General features: G+C 33.6%; 1 protein-coding gene across 2 annotated transcripts in view; it reads right to left on the bottom strand.

Moving 5' to 3' along the window:
• The window catches only part of LOC110019610 (LRR receptor-like serine/threonine-protein kinase FEI 1), a 24,493-nt gene extending 4,500 nt beyond the window's left edge, over positions 1–19,993 (bottom strand). The window contains exons 1-6 of one of the 2 annotated variants that reach the window (XM_020717344.1): positions 19,636–19,993; positions 19,431–19,566; positions 19,274–19,345; positions 19,112–19,183; positions 18,911–18,982; positions 18,754–18,825 (exon numbers count right to left, since the gene is read on the bottom strand). In XM_020717344.1, the coding sequence (XP_020573003.1) occupies positions 18,754–18,825; positions 18,911–18,982; positions 19,112–19,183; positions 19,274–19,345; positions 19,431–19,566; positions 19,636–19,717 (506 nt within the window). In that variant the 5' untranslated portion in view covers positions 19,718–19,993. The remainder of the gene's footprint in view (positions 1–18,753; positions 18,826–18,910; positions 18,983–19,111; positions 19,184–19,273; positions 19,346–19,430; positions 19,567–19,635) is intronic. The other variant, XM_020717346.1, reaches the window with a different exon arrangement.
• Positions 19,994–20,089: the final 96 nt, after the last annotated feature.

The raw sequence follows: 20,089 nt of genomic DNA, 5'->3' as shown, positions 1-20,089 counted from the left end.
AAGGCATTCATTCGAGTGGTTTTAAAATTGAATACATGGAATGCAATTTTAGTAGTAGTAGATCTAGTAGCGGGGCTATAACAATGAGTGATCATGCCACAAAAAGGAGAGAACATGTTAGATGCCTCGTGTCTATTGTTCAAAGTGATGGTGAAATAGTTGCGGATGTTGTTAGAAACATGAAAGGGTTAGTGCAATTACAGTGACAGACAACATTAGAGAGAGTCATCTTAGATAGTTTGGTCACATTAAACATCTATCATCTGATAATTTAGTATGGAGAATAGATGTTTTAAACATCGATCATTTGATGATTTAGTTTGGAGAATAGATGTTTTAGATTCATCTTGTATTAAGATGGGTAGAGGGATACCTAAGAAGACATGGGCATGTTGTAAAAAAAATGATCTTAATTTAATTTATTAAAATAAAATGAAAATATGACACTCAATACAACACAATGGAGAAAATTGATTCAAGTAGCCAACCTCACTTAGTGGAATAAGGCTTGTTGTTATTGTTGTTGTATATTTTTTTATAATTTCATCTATGTTATCGTGGAGATTTACCATAAAAAAAAGCTAGTAATTAATGAATATGTTGTTATTATTATACATGTTATTTTAATTGCAATTGCAAGTATTTTAACTATTATTTTTTTCTTATTATATCATCTATTTTTTCATATATCCAATGAAAATAATGAAGTCGTGTTCTATTTTTTTAAAAGCAAAATACAACTAGAAAAAGAAGAGCAAAATACAACTACAAAAAAGAGAAAGGGCGTTTGTTAACAAAATATCTATATATATATATATTTTTTTTTTTTCTTATGATTCACGCCTCTCATGGCATAAAGAAAAGTTTTCCCAAAAGGGAGTCAATGATACGAATGCTCTAATCAAAGAGTTAGAAACCTATTGTGATAAAAAATCATCATGTGCATCATAAGTAGAAAGAGGTTGATGCCTACATAGAACTTGTGAAGTATTTTTGGTGATAATATCAACAAATAATGAGGTGATGCCTTTCTAGAACTTGTGAAGTATGTTTGGTGATAATATCAACAAATAATGAGGTTATCATTACCAAGAAGCTAGTGAGCACAAAAACTTTAACCACTACTTCTTGTAGAGAATCTAAACATGGCACAAATGTAGATTGGTTAAATAATAGAAACGAAGTCATGAAAACGAGATCCAAATTAAAGTGAAATGAGTTCCACACATCAATTAAAATGTGGGGACCATTTTAACAAGCGCTATAGAAAGTCATTGATACAATATGAACGTTGTGAGAACAGACAGGTGCAATTTGCTTTTAAAAAAAAGTTGATGACATGAACATAAACAAATGTAGATTGGTTAAATAATAGAAACGAAGTCATGAAAACGAGGTTCAAATTAAAGTGAAATGAGTTCCACACATCAATTAAAATGTGGGGACCATTTTAACATGCGCTATAGAAAGTCATTGATACAATATGAACGCCGTGAGAACAGATAGGTGCAATTTGCTTTTAAAAAAAGTTGATGACATGAACATAGTCAATGAGCCCAATGAAATAGTCACAAAATAAGATATAAATCAACCAAGAACTTGCAAATTGCGACTAAGTTTTAATGTTGCACTTTCTTCGATAAATATTACTTTAATCTTAGGATCCATCGTAGAAACTAAACGTTGAATTCTTGAAGACATAACATCAATCTTAATCGAAAGTTTTCTTAAGTGATTTTGGTAGCTTAAAATGTAATTAACTATAGATGTAATTAGCTAGACTGAATGTTTATGACAAGTGGATAATAATCTATGTTGTGTCTTCCATTATACTAAGTTTTAATATCTCACTTTCTTCGGTAAATATTACTTTAATCTTAGGATCCATCGTAGAAACTAAACGTTGAATTCTTGAAGACATAACATCAATCTTAATCGAAAGTTTTCTTAAGTGATTTTGGTAGCTTAAAATGTAATTAACTATAGATGTAATTAGCTAGACTGAATGTTTATGACAAGTGGATAATAATCTATGTTGTGTCTTCCATTATACTAAGTTTTAATGTTTCACTTTCTTCGATAAATATTACTTTAATCTTAGGATCCATCATATAAACTAAACGTTGAATTCTTGAAGACATAACATCAATCTTAATCTAGAGTTTTCTTCAATGATTTTGATAGTTTACGATGTAATTAACTATAGGACTTGCACCTATAGGAAATTAGTAACCCGGATAATCTAAACCCTATATAGGGGAAAGATTTGTTAGTATATTAGCACACAAAACAAATATCATAAATTTCTTAATTTAAATAATTGAACTCATTATTAAGTGATATTCTCATCTTTCGAGATGACATTACTTATAATATCATATTCAATTATTTAAATAATTAAATATTCGAGATCTATTAAATCTTATTTTCAAAAATGAAAACTTATTTTTCCAAATACAAAAATAAAACCAACAAGCATCAATACCCCTGACATGAAGGCCAACTCGTTTGAATTAAAGCGCATCATTATCTGGATGGTGCAAAACAACCAGTTTAAAAGAACACCATCAAAAGACCCTAATTTGCACTTAGCAAGCTTTTTAGAACTGTGTGCCACATTTCGCTATAATGATGCCTCCAACGACATTGTTAGGCTAAAGTCTTTTCTTTAGCGAAATGTGGCACACAGTTCTAAAAAACTAAAATGTGGCTTAATTCCTTAGCTCCTGGGTTGACCTGAAATGATCTGACCCAGATATTTTGTGTAGTATTTTCCACCATAAAAAAGGGTCAAACCTGGGAACAATATTATCTCTTTTCGCCAGTTTATGAAGAATAAATTTACGAAGTCTGGGAAAGGCATACGAATTGGTTGATCATTTAGACTTTTTATAACAGATTGGTAAGGTCTTATTAGGTCGATCATAGACATAGCTGCAGAAGGTTCCCTAATGTCGAAACTCTTTGATGAGGCCTATCATTGATTGAGGAGACGACAACAAATAATTTTCAATGATCTTCTGATCGAGTAAACTATAAAAAGGTAGTCAGTGTGCACAACATAGATATTCTATCAATTTTAACTTCTCAATCTCTAAAAGTTAAACTAACTAGGAATGAATCACCCCCATTAACCCTCCAATCATAGAGGAAAATTATTATGAACAACTGGTGGATCCTAATGCATTGTCTGTAGAGACAATGAACATCATTAATAATAGGTTCAACAACCCATACTTCCTTAATGTCGAAACCCTATTCTATCAATTTTAACTTCTCAATCTCTAAAAGTTAAACTAACTAGGAATGAATCACTCCCATTAACCCTCCAATCATAGAGGAAAATTATTATGAACAACTGGTGGATCCTAATGCATTGTCTGTAGAGACAATGAACATCATTAATAATAGGTTCAACAACCCATACTTCAACACCCATACTTCCCTAATGTTGAAACCCTTTGATGAGGTCTATCATTGATTGAGGAGATGACGGCAAATAATTTTCAATGATCTTCTGATCGAGTAAACCCTAAAAAGGTAGTCGGTGTGCCCAACATAGATATTCTATCAATTTTGACTTCTCAAGTAGCGGTTATCTCTTAAAAGTTAAACTAATTAGGACTGAATCACCCACATTAACCTTCAATCATAGAGGAAAATTCTTATGGGACAACTGGTGGATCCTAGTGCATTGTCTGTAAAGACAATGAACGTCATTATTAATAGGTTCAACAACTCATATTTCAACACCTATAACCCAGGTTGAAAGAATTACCCTAATTTTAATTGGAATAATAATAACCTAAAGGTAGGGAACCAACAGTAGAGAAATAACCAATTCAATGTATAGGAAATTGAAGTAACCAAGGTAGCAGTAACCCAAGACAGACTTACCCTCTTGGCGTTAACTCAAACCTACAGTTTAAGGATAAAAAGCTGTCTTTGGAAGAAATAGTGATGCAAATAGGAAATCAACTGCAGAGTCAAGCTGCAGCCATTAGGAATATAGAAAACAAATTGAGCCAAATAGCAAACTCTTTAGAAATAGACCATAATGAACTCTTCCTAATAACGCCAAAGTCAACCCTAAGAAGAAGAGTAATGAGCAAGTGAAGGCTATTAAATTGAGGAGTGGAAGGAAATTAAAGGAAGTAGGAGGGAGCTCGAGGAAGTAGAAGACAATCCTGAGCCCGAAAGACCAATTGAAAACCCTTATAAGGATTTAGGAAGAACAGTCTCATCCCTTAAGACTTATTTAGAAAGACCGCCTCCACCATTTCCTCAAAGGTTTCAAAAAACACAAGTTGGATCGGTAATTCTTTAGATTTTTGGAAGTGCTTAAGAAGCTTATCATCAATATTCCCTTCGCCGAAACTTTAGAACAAATGACTAGCTACGTTAAGTTTATGACGGACATACTAAATAAAAAACATAAGTTAGGGGATTTTGAGATTATAGCACTGGGTGAGGAATGTGGTGCTATTATACAAAAAAAAGTTTCCTCAGAAACTCAAGGACCCTAATAATTTTACTATCCTAAGTGTTATATGTGAGAAATTTTTTGAGAAAGCTTTATATGACTTAAGTGTCAATATTAACCTTATGTTCTTGCCTATCTTTAGGGGGGGTCGTAAAGGGGGGTCGTAAAGGGGGGCCGTAAAGGATGTTTTGGTAAAAGTGTATAAGTACATCTTCCTAGTGAATTTTATTATTTAAGAAATGAAAGAAGATAAGGAGATTCCGATAATTTTAGGTGGATCTTTCTTAGCAAACGCCTATGATAGATGTTCAAAATGGAGAATTGGCGATAAAGCACCCCACAGATTCTGGAGATGAAGCAAACGTATGACATTTAATGTTTTGAAATCAATGAAACACCACTTAGATTCTGAAGATGATTCTTGTTTTAGGCTAGACCTAGTAGATGGGTTGTTTAGAAGTCAATTTCAAGAAAATTCGGAAGCTGGCAACCCTGTAGAGCGAAGTTTGAGTGAGGAAGGGTATAGACTTTAAGAATTAATCAGCTATACTTTAAGAGGCAACTAGGGTGTTTAGGGATTGGTTTGAACTTATGGAGTTTATTCCAAACCCTTAGTGCCATCTATAGAGGAGTCTCCTCAATTAGAAATGAAAGTCTTGCTCAAACACCCGAAGTATGTATATTTAGAGGAGACTTCCCCACATTACCTATTATTATATCCTCTGAACTTAATGATTTGTAATAAGTAAAGTTGATGGGAGTTCTGAGGACCTTTAGGATGGTCTTTGGTTGGACAATAGTGGATATTAAGGGGATTAGATGCACTGTGCATACATAGAATACTTATGGAGGACCATAAACCTAAGGTTGACCCTCAAACAGGACTTAACCCTTTGATGAATGAATTATTTAAGAAACAGATTGCGAAGTGACATGATGTAGATATCATCTACCTCCATCTCGATAGTGTGTCTAGGTTAGTTTTATCCATTTACCCAAGAAAGGAGGGGTGATTATTGTGGAGAATAAGAAGAATGAATTGATACCACACGACAGGTTACAGGAAAACAGATTTATATCGATTATATAAGTTAAATGCCGCCACTAGGAAAGACAATTTTTCCCTTCTTTTTCTAGATTAAATGTTTGATAGATTGGCTGACCACGCATTTTTTCTGTTTCTTAGAAGGTACCACCAAATTCTCATAGCTTCAGAAAATAAAATAAAGACTACATTGACAAGTTCTTATGGGACTTTGTGTTTAGGAGAATGTCATTTGAACTCTGTAATGCACCTGTCACTTTCCAGTGTTGCATGATGTTTATATTCCATAATTATCATTAAAGAAGATTTGAAGTATTTATAGATGATTTTTCTGTTTTGTACATCTTTTGATACTTGACTTGAAAATCTTGTTAGAGTCTTACATAGATGTGAGGAGAAACATCTAATACTTAATTAGGAAAAATGTCAATTCATGACCACCAAATTCTCATAGCTTCAGAAAATCAAAAAAAGACTACATTGACAAGTTTTTATGGGACTTTTGTGTTTAGGAGAATGCCATTTGAACTGTGTAATGCACCTGTCACTTTCCAGTGTTGCATGATGTTTATATTCTATAATTATCATTAAAGAAGATTTAAAGTATTTATAGATGGTTTTTCTGTTTTGTCCATCTTTTGATACTTGAATTGAAAATCTTGTCAGAGTGTTAGAGAGACATCTAATACTTAATTAGGAAAAATGTCAATTCATGACCACCAAATTCTCATAGCTTTAGAAAATCAAAAAAAGATTACAATGACAAGTTCTTATGGGACTTTTGTGTTTAGGAGAATGTCATTTGAACCTTGTAATGCACCTGTCACTTTCCAGTGTTGCATGATGTTTATATTCTATAATTATCATTAAAGAAGATTTAAAGTATTTATAGATGGTTTTTCTGTTTTGTCCATCTTTTGATACTTGAATTGAAAATCTTGTCAGAGTGTTAGAGAGACATCTAATACTTAATTAGGAAAAATGTCAATTCATGACCACCAAATTCTCATAGCTTCAGAAAATCAAAAAAAGACTACATTGACAAGTTTTTATGGGACTTTTGTGTTTAGGAGAATGCCATTTGAACTGTGTAATGCACCTGTCACTTTCCAGTGTTGCATGATGTTTATATTCTATAATTATCATTAAAGAAGATTTAAAGTATTTATAGATGGTTTTTCTGTTTTGTCCATCTTTTGATGCTTGACTTGAAAATCTTGTTAGAGTGTTACAGAGATGTGAGGAGAGACATCTAATATGTAATTAAGAAAAGTGTCAATTCATGACCACCAAATTCTCATAGCTTCAGAAAATAAAAAAAAAAAGACTACATTGACAAGTTCTTATGGGACTTTTATGTTTAGGAGAATGTCATTTGAACTCTGTAATGCACCTGTCACTTTCTAGTGTTGCATGATATTTATATTATATAATTATCATTAAAGAAGATTTGAAGTATTTATAGATGATTTTTTTGTTTTGTCCATCTTTTGATACTTGACTTGAAAATCTTGTTAGAGTGAGTGTTACAGAGATGTGAGGAGAGACATCTAATACTTAATTAGGAAAAATGTCAATTCATGATGACGAAAAGAATTGTATTGGGACATATTTCTTGAAAAGGGAATAAAAGTAGATCCAGCTAAAATTCATGTGATAGAGAAACTATCCCTACCCATTTCGGTGAGAGGAGTTTGTAGTTTTCTAGGACATGATGATTTCTATAGGCGGTACATTAGAGATTTTTCTAAGATTATCAAACCTCTAACATTTATTAGAAAAGGATGTTCCATTTTATTTTAATAAAAACTGCCTCTTTGTCATTTATTAGAAAAGGATGCCCATTTGATTTTAATAAAGACTGCTCACATTGCCTTTGAGATCTTGAAAGCTAAATTAGTCACTGTGTCGATTCTAGTTGTGTCCAATTGAGCGGTTCATTTTGAACTCATGTGTGACGCTAGTGACTATGCTATAGAAACAGTATTAGGCCAGCGGAAAGATAAGGATTTTCGAGCAATACATTAATTCAGTAAGAGTCTGAACGAGGTTTAACTCAATTATACTACTACTAAGAATGAGCTCTTAGCTATAGTATATACATTCGATAAATTTAGGTCTTATCTGATTGAGACTCGGTGCATTGTGCACACTGATCATGCCATGATACGATACCTATTAACTAAAAATGATGAAAAGTTTCGATTGATCCGTTGGAACATTTTGTTACAGAAGTTTGATATCAATGTAGTTGATAGAAAAGTCACTGAGAACCAGATAGCAAACCATATATCTAAACTTGATCAGGGTTTTTCTCTAGATTCTCTTGATGGAAATAATGAGAACTTCCCTAATGAGCTAATGAGTAGCTTCTTGCAATTTCTGATGAACATGTATTTTGGTTTGTATATGTAGTGAACTTCATTGTGAGTGATATTTTACCCTACAATCTGTATTACCACCCGGGGAAAAAGTTCATGCATTATGCCAGATTTTATTTTTGGGGTGATTCATACTTATATAGAAAATATAAAAATATGATTATTAGGAGATGTTTACCCACAGAAGAAACCCAAGATGTGATTAGGAGATGTCATGACTCAAAATATGAAGCGCATTTTAAGGTTTATAGAACTACTTCTAAGATTCTTCAATCTGTATTTTAGTATTGGTCTACTCTCTTTAAGAATATAAATGAATATATGTCAGAGAGTGAGCAACATATCAAAAAGAGATGAAATGTCCCTGAACTATATTTTGGAAGTGAAAATTTTTTATGCTTGGGATTGAGATTTCATGGGTCATTTCATAACTTCACTAGGATATATTTTGGCAGTATTAATTGTGAGGCTCAGAGCCGTTCTAAATTTTTGAAGAAAAATATATTTTTGCAGTTTTGGAACGCTTGGAAGATTATCAGTGATGGGTGGAATCACTTTAGCAATAAAGAATTGAAACTTTAGTTGGTAAATATAAGATAAAACATAAGACTTTCACTGCCTACCACCCTCAAACTGGTGGTCTAGTGAAGGTTTTGAATAGTAAAATTAAGACGATCCTTAAAACAGTTAATCTTAATAGGATAAATTAGACCTTAGAATAGATGATGCATTATGGGTCTACAGGACTGCATATAGATGCATTATGGGTCTATAGGATATAAAACATCAATCGGAATGTCCCCTTATAGGCTTATATTTGGTGCAGCTTGTCATTTACCTGTGGAATTAGACCATAAGGCATTTTGAGCAATAAAAGAGTTCAATTATAACTTAAAGGATTTGACAGAAAAAAATTTGATACAATTAAATGAATTGGAAGAGATTATAAATGAATCTTATGATAGTGTCAAATTTTATAAAAAAGAAACTAAAAGATGGTACAATCAAAAACCTAATAAGAAAGATTTTCAGCATGGACAAGAGATTTTATTACTTAATTCTCTTGTAAAACCTAAGTCCAAGTGGTATGGCCCTTTCATTGTTGCTAAAGTTTACTCATTTGAAGCGGTTGATATTGAGGATAAAAAGTCCAGTCGAGTGTTTGAGGTCAATGGCCAAAGACTCAAATTGTACTTAGGAGAAGATAGACTTGGCCATAGAGAGACTATGATCTGCCTACCCCACCCTCAAACTGGTGGTCTAGTGAAGGTTTTGAATAGGAAAATTAAGACAATCCTTGAGAAAACAGTTAAACTTAATAGGATAAATTAGACCTTAAGAATAGATGATGCATTATGGGTCTATAAGATATAATAATAATGAGAACTTCCCTAATGAGTAGCTTCTTGCAATTTCTGATGAACATGTGTTTTGGTTTGTATATGTAGTGAACTTCATTGAGAGATATTTTACCCTACAATCTGTATTACCACCAGAGGAAAAAGTTCATGAATTATGCCAAATTTTATTTTTGGGGTGATTCATATAGAAAATATAAAAATCTGGTTATTAGGAGATGTTTACCCTTAGAAGAAACCGAAGATGTGATTAGGAGATGTCATGACTCAAAATATGAAGCGCATTTTGAGGTTTATATAACTACTTCTAAGATTCTTCAATCTGGATTTTAGTGTTGGTCTACTCTCTTTAAGAATATAAATGAATATATGTCAGAGACTGAGCAACATATCAAAAAGAGATGAAATGTCCCTGAACTATATTTTGGAAGTGAAATTTTTTTATGCTTGAGATTGAGATTTCATGGGTCATTTCATAACTTCACTAGGATATATTTTGGCAGTATTAATTGTGAGGCTCAGAGCCGTTCTAAATTTTTGAAGAAAAATATATTTTTGCAGTTTTGGAACGCTTGGGAGATTATCAGCGATGGGTGGAATCACTTTAGGAATAAAGAATTGAAACTTTAGTTGGTAAATATAAGATAAAACATAAGACTTTCACTGCCTACCACCCTCAAACTGGTGGTCTAGTGAAGGTTTTGAATAGTAAAATTAAGACGATCCTTATAAGATAAAACATAAGACTTTCACTGCCTACCACCCTCAAACTGGTGGTCTAGTGAAGGTTTTGAATAGGAAAATTAAGACGATCCTTGAGAAAACAGTTAATCTTAATAGACCTTAAAACAGTTAATCTTAATAGGATAAATTAGACCTTAGAATAGATGATGCATTATGGGTCTACAGGACTGCATATAAAACATCAATCGGAATGTCCCCTTATAGGCTTATATTTGGTGAGGCTTGTCATTTACTTGTGGAATTAGACCATAAGGCATTTTGAGCAATAAAAGAGTTCAATTATAACTTAAAGGATTGGACAGAAAAAAATTTGATACAATTAAATGAATTGGAAGAGATTATAAATGAAGCTTATGAAAGTGTCAAATTTTATAAAAAAGAAACTAAAAATGGTACAATCAAAAACCTAATAAAAAAGATTTCCAGCCTGGACAAGAGGCTTTATTAGTTAATTCTCCTGTAAAACCCAAGTCCAAGGGGTATGGCCCTTTCACTGTTGCTAAAGTTTACTCATTTGGAGCAGTTGATATTGAGGATAAAAAGTCCAGTCGAGTGTTTGAGGTTAATGGCCAAAGACTCTATCTTCTCCTAAATACAGATAGACTTGGCCATAGAGAAACTGTGATCTGCCTACCACCTTCAAACGGGTGGTCTAGTGAAGGGTTTGAAGAGGAAAATTAAGATGATCCTTGAGAAAACAGTTAATCTTAATAGTATAAATTAGACTTTAAGAATAGATGATGCATTATGGGTCTATAGGACTGCATATAAAACTTCAATTGGAATGTCCCCTTATCGGCTTATATTTGGTGAGGCTTGTCATTTACCTGTGGAATTAGACCATAAGGCATTTTTGAGCAATAAAAGAGTTCAATTATAACTTAAATATTCAACAGAAAAAAATTGATACAATTAAATAAATTGAATACAGATAGACTTGGCCATAGAGAAACTGTGATCTGCCTACCACCTTCAAACGGGTGGTCTAGTGAAGGGTTTGAAGAGGAAAATTAAGATGATCCTTGAGAAAACAGTTAATCTTAATAGTATAAATTAGACCTTAAGAATAGATGATGCATTATGGGTCTATAGAACTGCATATAAAACTTCAATTGGAATGTCCCCTTATCGGCTTATATATTTGGTGAGGCTTGTCATTTACCCGTGGAATTAGACCATAAGGCATTTTGAGCAATAAAAGAGTTCAATTATAACTTAAAGGATTCGACATAAAAAAATTGATACAATTAAATAAATTGGAAGAGATTATAAATGAAGCATATGAAAGTGTCAAATTTTGTAAAAAAGAAACTAAAAAATGGTACAATCAGAAACCTAATAAGAAAGATTTCCAGCCTGGACAAGAGGTTTTATTACTTAATTCTCCTGTAAAACCTTTGAGGTTAATGGTCAAATTGTACTTAGAAGAAGATAGACTTGGTCATAGAGAGACTGTGAATCAAAATCATCCTGAAAAATAAAATTGACATTGTTGAGTTGAGGGCAATAAACTAAACGTTTTTAGGGAGGCAACCCATGTGTATCTGCATAAATGATTTTATTTCTTGCTTTTGCATTGTGTATTTGATTTATGGCTTGCGTGTTAGTTCGTGTTTTGAATTTTCCGTGTTTCGTACTTCGAATTCCCAACACATGTAAGTATACAGCTATGGGGCTGGTGTTGCACCGCCATAACAGATTATAAATGAATTGGAAGAGATTATAATTGAAGCTTATGAAAGTGTCAAATTTTATAAAAAAGAAACTAAAAAATAGTACAATCAGAAACCTAATAAAAAAGATTTCCAGCCTGGACAAGAGGTTTTATTATTTAATTCTCCTATAAAACCTAAGTCAAGGTGGTCTAGCCCTTTCACTGTTGCTAAAGTTACTCATTTGGAGCGGTTGATATTGAGGATAAAAGTCCAGCCGAGTGTTTGAGGTTAATGGTCAAAGACTCAAATTGTACTTAGGAGAAGATAGACTTGGCCATAGAGAGACTGTGAATCAAAATCATCCTGAAAAATAAAATTGACATTGTTGAGTTGAGGGCAATAAACTAAGCGTTTTTAGGGAGGCAACCCATGTGTATCTGCATAAATGATTTTATTTCTTGCTTTTGCATTGTGTATTTGATTTATGGCTTGCATGTTAGTTCGTGTTTTGAATTTTCCGTGTTTCGTACTTCGAATTCCCAACACATGTAAGTATACAGCTATGGGGCTGGTGTTGCACCGCCATAACAGATTATAAATGAATTGGAAGAGATTATAATTGAAGCTTATGAAAGTGTCAAATTTTATAAAAAAGAAACTAAAAAATAGTACAATCAGAAACCTAATAAAAAAGATTTCCAGCCTGGACAAGAGGTTTTATTATTTAATTCTCCTATAAAACCCCAGTCAAGGTGGTCTAGCCCTTTCACTGTTGCTAAAGTTACTCATTTGGAGCGGTTGATATTGAGGATAAAAGTCCAGCCGAGTGTTTGAGGTTAATGGTCAAAGACTCAAATTGTACTTAGGAGAAGATAGACTTGGCCATAGAGAGACTGTGAATCAAAATCATCCTGAAAAATAAAATTGGCATTGTTGAGTTGAGGGCAATAAACTAAACGCTTTTAGGGAGGCAACCCATGTGTATCTGCATAAATGATTTTATTTCTTGCTTTTGCATTGTGTATTTGATTTATGGCTTGCGTGTTAGTTTGTGTTTTGAATTTTCCGTGTTTCGTACTTCGAATTCCCAACACATGTAAGTATACAGCTATGGGGCTGGTGTTGCACCGCCATAACAGATTATAAATGAATTGGAAGAGATTATAATTGAAGCTTATGAAAGTGTCAAATTTTATAAAAAAGAAACTAAAAAATAGTACAATCAGAAACCTAATAAAAAAGATTTCCAGCCTAGACAAGAGGTTTTATTATTTAATTCTCCTGTAAAACCTAAGTCAAGGTGGTCTAGCCCTTTCACTGTTGCTAAAGTTACTCATTTGGAGCGGTTGATATTGAGGATAAAAGTCCAGCCGAGTGTTTGAGGTTAATGGTCAAAGACTCAAATTGTACTTAGGAGAAGATAGACTTGGCCATAGAGAGACTGTGAATCAAAATCATCCTGAAAAATAAAATTGGCATTGTTGAGTTGAGGGCAATAAACTAAACGCTTTTAGGGAGGCAACCCATGTGTATCTGCATAAATGATTTTATTTCTTGCTTTTGCATTGTGTATTTAGATCCCTAAATTTTAACCTAAGCAACATTATCTCCTTATTGATTGCATAAACTCAAGGGATATATTCTGATTCCTATGAGTTTATGTGATTAACCATTTCGTTCTACATTTTCTCTTTCTGGATCTCAGAGTTCACGATAGATTTTAACTATTCTATTTGTTAGATAGAATGTAAATTAAGATTCAGGGTTAACACATCACAATTCTGAGAACTTAAGAACAGATCATCAAAAAAATCTCAATTTTATACTATCAAATTTTCATTTCAAGGGAGAAACAAAAAAAAACTATTTACTACTCATGACAAAACACATCCAATCAAATTTTGAATGAAGGACATATAACATACAACAATTCTTAACAAGAAATCTAAAAAAGAAGAGCACTTGAATTTACTTATCTCCTTTCTAACACAAAGCAATATGATGAAGTCACAAACAGTAAGTATTACCACTCTCTAAATCCTCTCAAACTCTCTCCTTCAGTCAAAGACTCCTTGCAAGTTGTTTGGCCTCCTTCTCCCCAAGTTCTTCGTGCTCCAAGTTGCAAAAATCCCAAGTTATTTGGCCTTCTCCAACAGCTCTCCACGCTCCAAGTTGCATAAGAAATGAAGGAAAAGCCCCTCAAACATTTCCATCATTTATAGAATTTCTCCCAACAAAAAGACGCATCTGCATGCTAGAACCGTCAACTTGTTCATACAGGCACTTAGGCGCCCATGGTTGGCATTGCGCCGCAACATTAGGCGTTGCATTATAACGTCGACTTTCTGAGGGTTCAGGAAAATAAAGTCACAAACAGTAAGTATTACCACTCTCTAAATCGTCTCAAACTCTCTCCTTAAGTCAAAGACTCTTTGCAAGTTGTTTGGCCTCCTCCCCAAGTTCTTCGTGCTCCAAGTTGCAAAAATCCCAAGTTATCTCTCCAACTCCAACAGCTCTCCACGCTCCAAGTTGCATAAGAAATGAAGGAAAAGCCCCTCAAACATTTCCATCATTTATAGAATTTCTCCCAACAAAAAGACGCATCTGCATGCTAGAACCGTCAACTTGTGCATACAGGCACTTAGGCGCCCATGGTTGGCATTGTGCCGCAACATTAGGCGCTGCATTATAACGTCGACTTTCCGAGGGTTCAGGAAAATGGCTAAAAACTCCTCATTGTCTGGCGCCTAGGCACCCAATATCCAGTGCCTAAGTGACACCCTCACGGAGACAGATTTCTAGGCCTCGATCTTTGCACATCTAAAACTGATTATGGTGCCTAGGTGCCCAGTCCTGGCGCCAACACTATTTTGTTCATTTTTGTCTTCTTGTTTCGAACTTCAGTTGCTCCCTTTACCTGATTCCTACAATACAACACTAAAACCCTTCTTAAAGCATAATATAAATATACAAACTAGTAGAATTAAGAGACATCATGTACAATTTATAAACATATCAAAAACCCCCAAACTTAAACATCACTTGCCCTCAATTAATCTCAAAAATTAAATTTTGATGTAAAAAGAGTTCATAAATAGTGGGTTATTGTCAAAAACCATCCACAATCCAAAATTTTAAAATTCACATACACAAAGGCACAACTGAATCTAATGAGTTGTCTTTCCGAAGTAATCCTTAATGTAATCCATAAAAGTATGTAAATCTATAAATTCACTCTAAAATGTTTTGGGTGGAGCTTAACTAATACAATTGAAAATGTCATATTTTAAAACTTTAGCCACCTATTAAATCAAATTGGTAAGCATATAATTTATAAACACAGAGATTGATTTTAATTGGAAATGTCCATAAGCTTTTTAATTTATGGAAAAAAGTGAAACCAAGTTTTTAATAGAGCTACTCCTCAAGCTTCTCCCCTAAAGTTTTTTCAGCATTTAATCTTTTTGCTCATGAACCTACTTTTGGATTGATTTTTCTTAATTTTTTTTTTTTTATATATACAAATATTCTCTTTTCCAACTTAACACAAAGGATTATTATATGTGGATTAGCTCATGAAAATATTGGATTCCATTATTACCACCATAAATAAAATTTAAAACATCCCTTTATGATTCCAAATTTATGATATAAAAACTAAAACTTAAAACTCTATTACTAGAGACTAAACTTCTAAAAATGTCAATCTAATTGCAATTAATTAACCATATGCCAACATCATCCTAGAATTGAATACATAGATCCGATAGGCTTATATCAAATTCCATAGTTCAAGATCTACTACGTCAGTAAACCTCAAATAGAATTTATGACACCTATTCATGTGATTTTATCATTCCATATTGGTTCAATTTTTAGCTCGAACATCCCTTTATGATTCAAAATTTATGATATAAAAACTAAAACTTAAAACTCTATTACTAAAGACTAAACTTCTAAAGATGTCAATCCAATTGCAATTAATTAACCATATGCCGACATCATCCTAGAATTGAATACATAGATCCGATAGGCTTTTATTAAATTTCATAGTTCAAGTTCTACTACGTCAGTAAACCTCAAATAGAATTTATGACACCTATTCATGTGATTTTATCATTCCATATTGGTTCAATTTTTAGCTCGTTCCTACTACGATTAAAAAAAAATGAATCAAAATTTAAAGCTTTGATTTCATTCAAGGGAAAAGATCTTAAAGGAACAAAATCCCCTCAAACTTATCAAATGCAAATATATCAAGTTAAATTAAACAAAAATAGATATACTACAAGTGTAACAACATCATATATATGCAAGCTACTTGCAAAAAATATATAGAAGATACCATAAATAACTTAAATCCAAACAACATCATAAACTTAGTACAATACATTCAGATATATTGCAAGTGTAACAACAACATATATATGCAAGTTACTTGCAAAAAATATATAGAAGATACCATAAATAACTTAAATCCAAACAACATTATAACCTTAGTACAATACATTCATAAAACCGCCATCAAAGTTTGTCCAGATAAATTACAAACCTTACAAATAAGTCTCAATAACAACATAATACATCACAGGCATAAGTAGCAAAAGCAAGTAGTCAGAACAGAACATGAGCATCATCAACAATCCTCTTCTTCTTCTTTTGAGTACTCCTCTATCTGTCCATGGGTGTTGTCATAAATATTATAAGGTGTATATATAGGAAAAACCACTAGATCGGGTCTTTCAAGACGTTGGTTTCTCCGATACAACTCTAGCTATGCTGCATGAAAATCAGCAATATAATCAAACTGTCACTTATTCTACAAATTCATGTGGGGGTAGCGATCTGCCAAATCGTACATCTCTGACTTGATGATGGATGTATCTTCAGCCAAGGTATCCAAACGGCTCAGACAGAGATAGAAGCAATAGTAAAGAAAGGGTGAGACCTCAAAGAGGAAGAAGGCCGTGCAGAGCTCTCATCTCTCTCGAATGAAGGATGACTATACCACCCCCCAAAACTCCTCTTCCTTACCTTCTTAATAAGGACAATAGTTCCCCCCAACTCTCATGCCTGACACGAAGGAAAAATAGTTGGATGATGTTCCAATTCAATGGTGGACCCAAGATTCATCATTTTTTAATGGATTGATTAACTATTTCCCCAACATCAATTAAGGGCAGCTCACTCATGGGTCACCTCACTCAAATTATTGGAATGAAATAATAATGACTCATGAGTGAAAAGGATTCTCAGAATAGTGTTGTGCTAACCCTTGATCTTAATTTACATTCTATATGACCAGCAGAATATTAAAAATCTATTCTGAACTTTGAGATCCGAAAGGAAAAAGTGTAGAATGGAACGGGTTAATCACATAAACTCAAAGGAATATGAATATATCCTATGTGTTTATGTAATCAATAGGGAGTTGATTTTGTTTGGGCTAGACATGGGATTTAGAGAACTAAGCTCATGATAACCAATCTTTCTTAAACCCACCAAAAGGGGATAAGAAAAACTATGCTTCTGAATGATATTATGTCTTAATCACATCCTCAATTTTGTTTTTCATTGAACCAACTCAAGGGGAAAATTTTCTAAAACTTGACCTCCTTCTAATTTTTTCTTACTCGTTAGGATAGACTTACTTTCTAAAAAGTAGGATTGAGAATCATTTTGACTTGCTAATTAAACTTTTCAAGTTATTACCAACTTTAGTAAACTAGAAAATCTAACAAATTGGGTTTATCTTATCCATGTGGAATCGACATTCAGAACTCTAAACCAGTACTTCTAATATGCTGCATATATTTGCATGAGTCATCGGTGCTTCGCATCACTTGGAACATGTCAGTTACTCATTTACACTACACTCTCACACCTTGGCACTACCCCACTACTAACTTTCATGCTCCACTCTCCCTCTTGCTACAGTGCTCCTTTTCAATGCACTACACCAACAAACCACTATTTACAATACAACCCAAAATACCATTAAGTAGACATCACAATGGTGTTTCGACAAAGTTTCACCTCACTTGTACTCTCTCTTTCTCCTTCATCTCTCTCCTTTTAACTCATGAATAGTCTTCCTAAAGATAGGAATGTGAGCAACAAATTGTTCAATAAAAAATTGCAAATAGTTAAGGTCTAAACTTTAACACATTTGGGGGCCACTATAATCAGTTCAATAGAGTTGGCCGAGTCTAAAGAATTAAATATAATTGATTAAGGTTGATGATGATTAAATATAATTGACCAATGTTGCATTTGGGGGCCACTATAATCAGTTCAATAGAGTTGACCGAGTCTAAAGAATTAAATATAATTGAGTAAGCTTGATGATGATTAAATATAATTGACCAATGTTGACTAGAGCTGATTGAGGTTAATATGTTAAATGCTTTGAGCTATTGAAGTAAGGAAATGATTAGTAGCAGTGTAGTGCGTTTGGAGACCTACTTATATTTTGGGAAAAAGCAATGTTCAACTTAATAAACATGGTTAGTTAAAGTTGAATAGAGAGAGTCAACTAAAGCTACAATGTTTAAGATTTAGGAAACAAATAGAAGAAAAATAAGATGTAACACAATCCAGGACCTACACACTTTTAATAGCATCAAAGCGAACCCTAGACCCTTTTTGAGAAAACAAGCTAAGTCAGGCTTGGAAAATAATAATTATACCTATTTAGTAAATTTAAGGGATCAAAAATAAGTCGACATAATTGCAGCCAAACAATCTCAATCAAACTAAACTGAATAAATTTTATTCGATCAATCACATGGTCATGGAATTACTGCTTAAATTACCCTATGTTGGTGCTATTGAGCAAAAGGCATGACCAACGATGTGACTCTAACCTCTACTAGAATTTACATTTTTTTCTTATAAAATAACCACTTTTAAAAATGTTTGCTTTGTTAATCATTTTGTTTTTATTTTTTGGTCCGGGCGGGAACAACTGCTCAAAAATTGCCTTTCTAAGAAAAAAGATTGGTCAGCATACATACTTTTGCAAGAATAAATATGATTTCAAACCTTCCATTCCTTCAAAATAAAAATTACAAACGAGCATACTCACAGGAAATGAAGCTGCGTAAGCTGGCCAATGGAAGGAGGAATAGTTCCCACTAAAAGATTGCTTGACAAATCCCTGCAGTTAATGGAGCCATTATCAACACAGCAAAATGAAACATAAAGCAGAAAGAAGAACAACTGAGGTGGTCCAGAAAACAAACAGAATAGTGAGATGTTTAAGCTCCCCAATCTCAGGAGGAATGCTTCCTTGGAGGTAATTAGCTCTCAAATACCTTCATAATATATAAAAATAATAATAATAACAATAATAATATATATATAAATCACAGACAATAATGCCATAATTCCAAAAGTAAAAAATATGAAAAATTCCCAAAACAAAATCGGAAAGGATCACACACAAAGCTCTCAGCTCGGTGCAGTTCTTGATCTCTACAGGAATCGGTCCATGAAGGCTGTTCTCATGTAAAGCACTGCAAAAAACCCCAAAAACAAAAAAAAAAGGAAAATCATAAAAATTTTCAGCCCTAGTCACCATTACTCCTCGGATTACGAGCCCTTACAGTCTATGCAGCCTCGTCAGCTTGCCAATGCTAGGAGAAATAATGCCGCCAAGCTGCATGTATGGAAGACTTCTGCCCAACATTCAAAATATTCAGCAAAGGAGTACATAAAAAAGGTAACAAGGAGTAAGAAGATGCTAATCAGTAAAACAACAACATTGATCTAACTCTAAGATCAGGTAAATGGCAAGTAACTCCAGCCCAACCACAGGGATTTGGGTCTTTCTCCGTCCAGCTTCTAAGCATCCAGTTGGTGCCATTGAACCCCTCCTTGAGCTCCAATAACGCCATCCCTACAATGAATCATAGAACTGAGATAACGAAATAGGGCGAAGAAGTATCATAATGACAAGGAGAGCTACCATCGGGATTTAGGGCGCAGGAGAAATGGAGCGCCACGGCAAGAACAAGAACAAGCACTTGGGAGAAGAAAAGGGAAGCCATGGCCGAAAGGAAGGGTTCTACGTTGGAGTCTTGAAGAGAAAATGGGTTATGAAGAAGCAAAAGGGTAATAATGTGGTGGGGATTCGTCCTTTTGGGCTTTAGTTATTGCAGAAGAAGGGATGAGAGAGAAGGAGGGGGACAGGGGTAGTAAATATATTGGAGTTCGTGCGGTGTATGCGATAAGGGAGAGACTAGCCGTTGGACTGGCGATTTCAAAATGTTCGCTGACACTGCTGGGCGTCGTGGTATAAGAAAAGCAAAGGAGTAAGGGCTTCATTTGTTTGGCAATGTTATGCATATTTTTAGCAACTACTCAAAATATAATGTATAAGAAAAATAGCAACTAGTTAATACATAATATATAATATATAA

The sequence above is a fragment of the Phalaenopsis equestris genome, unplaced genomic scaffold (assembly GCF_001263595.1).
Source record: "Phalaenopsis equestris unplaced genomic scaffold, ASM126359v1 Scaffold000064, whole genome shotgun sequence".
NCBI lineage: Eukaryota > Viridiplantae > Streptophyta > Magnoliopsida > Asparagales > Orchidaceae > Phalaenopsis > Phalaenopsis equestris.
This window is presented reverse-complemented; position numbering and strand designations above follow the sequence as displayed.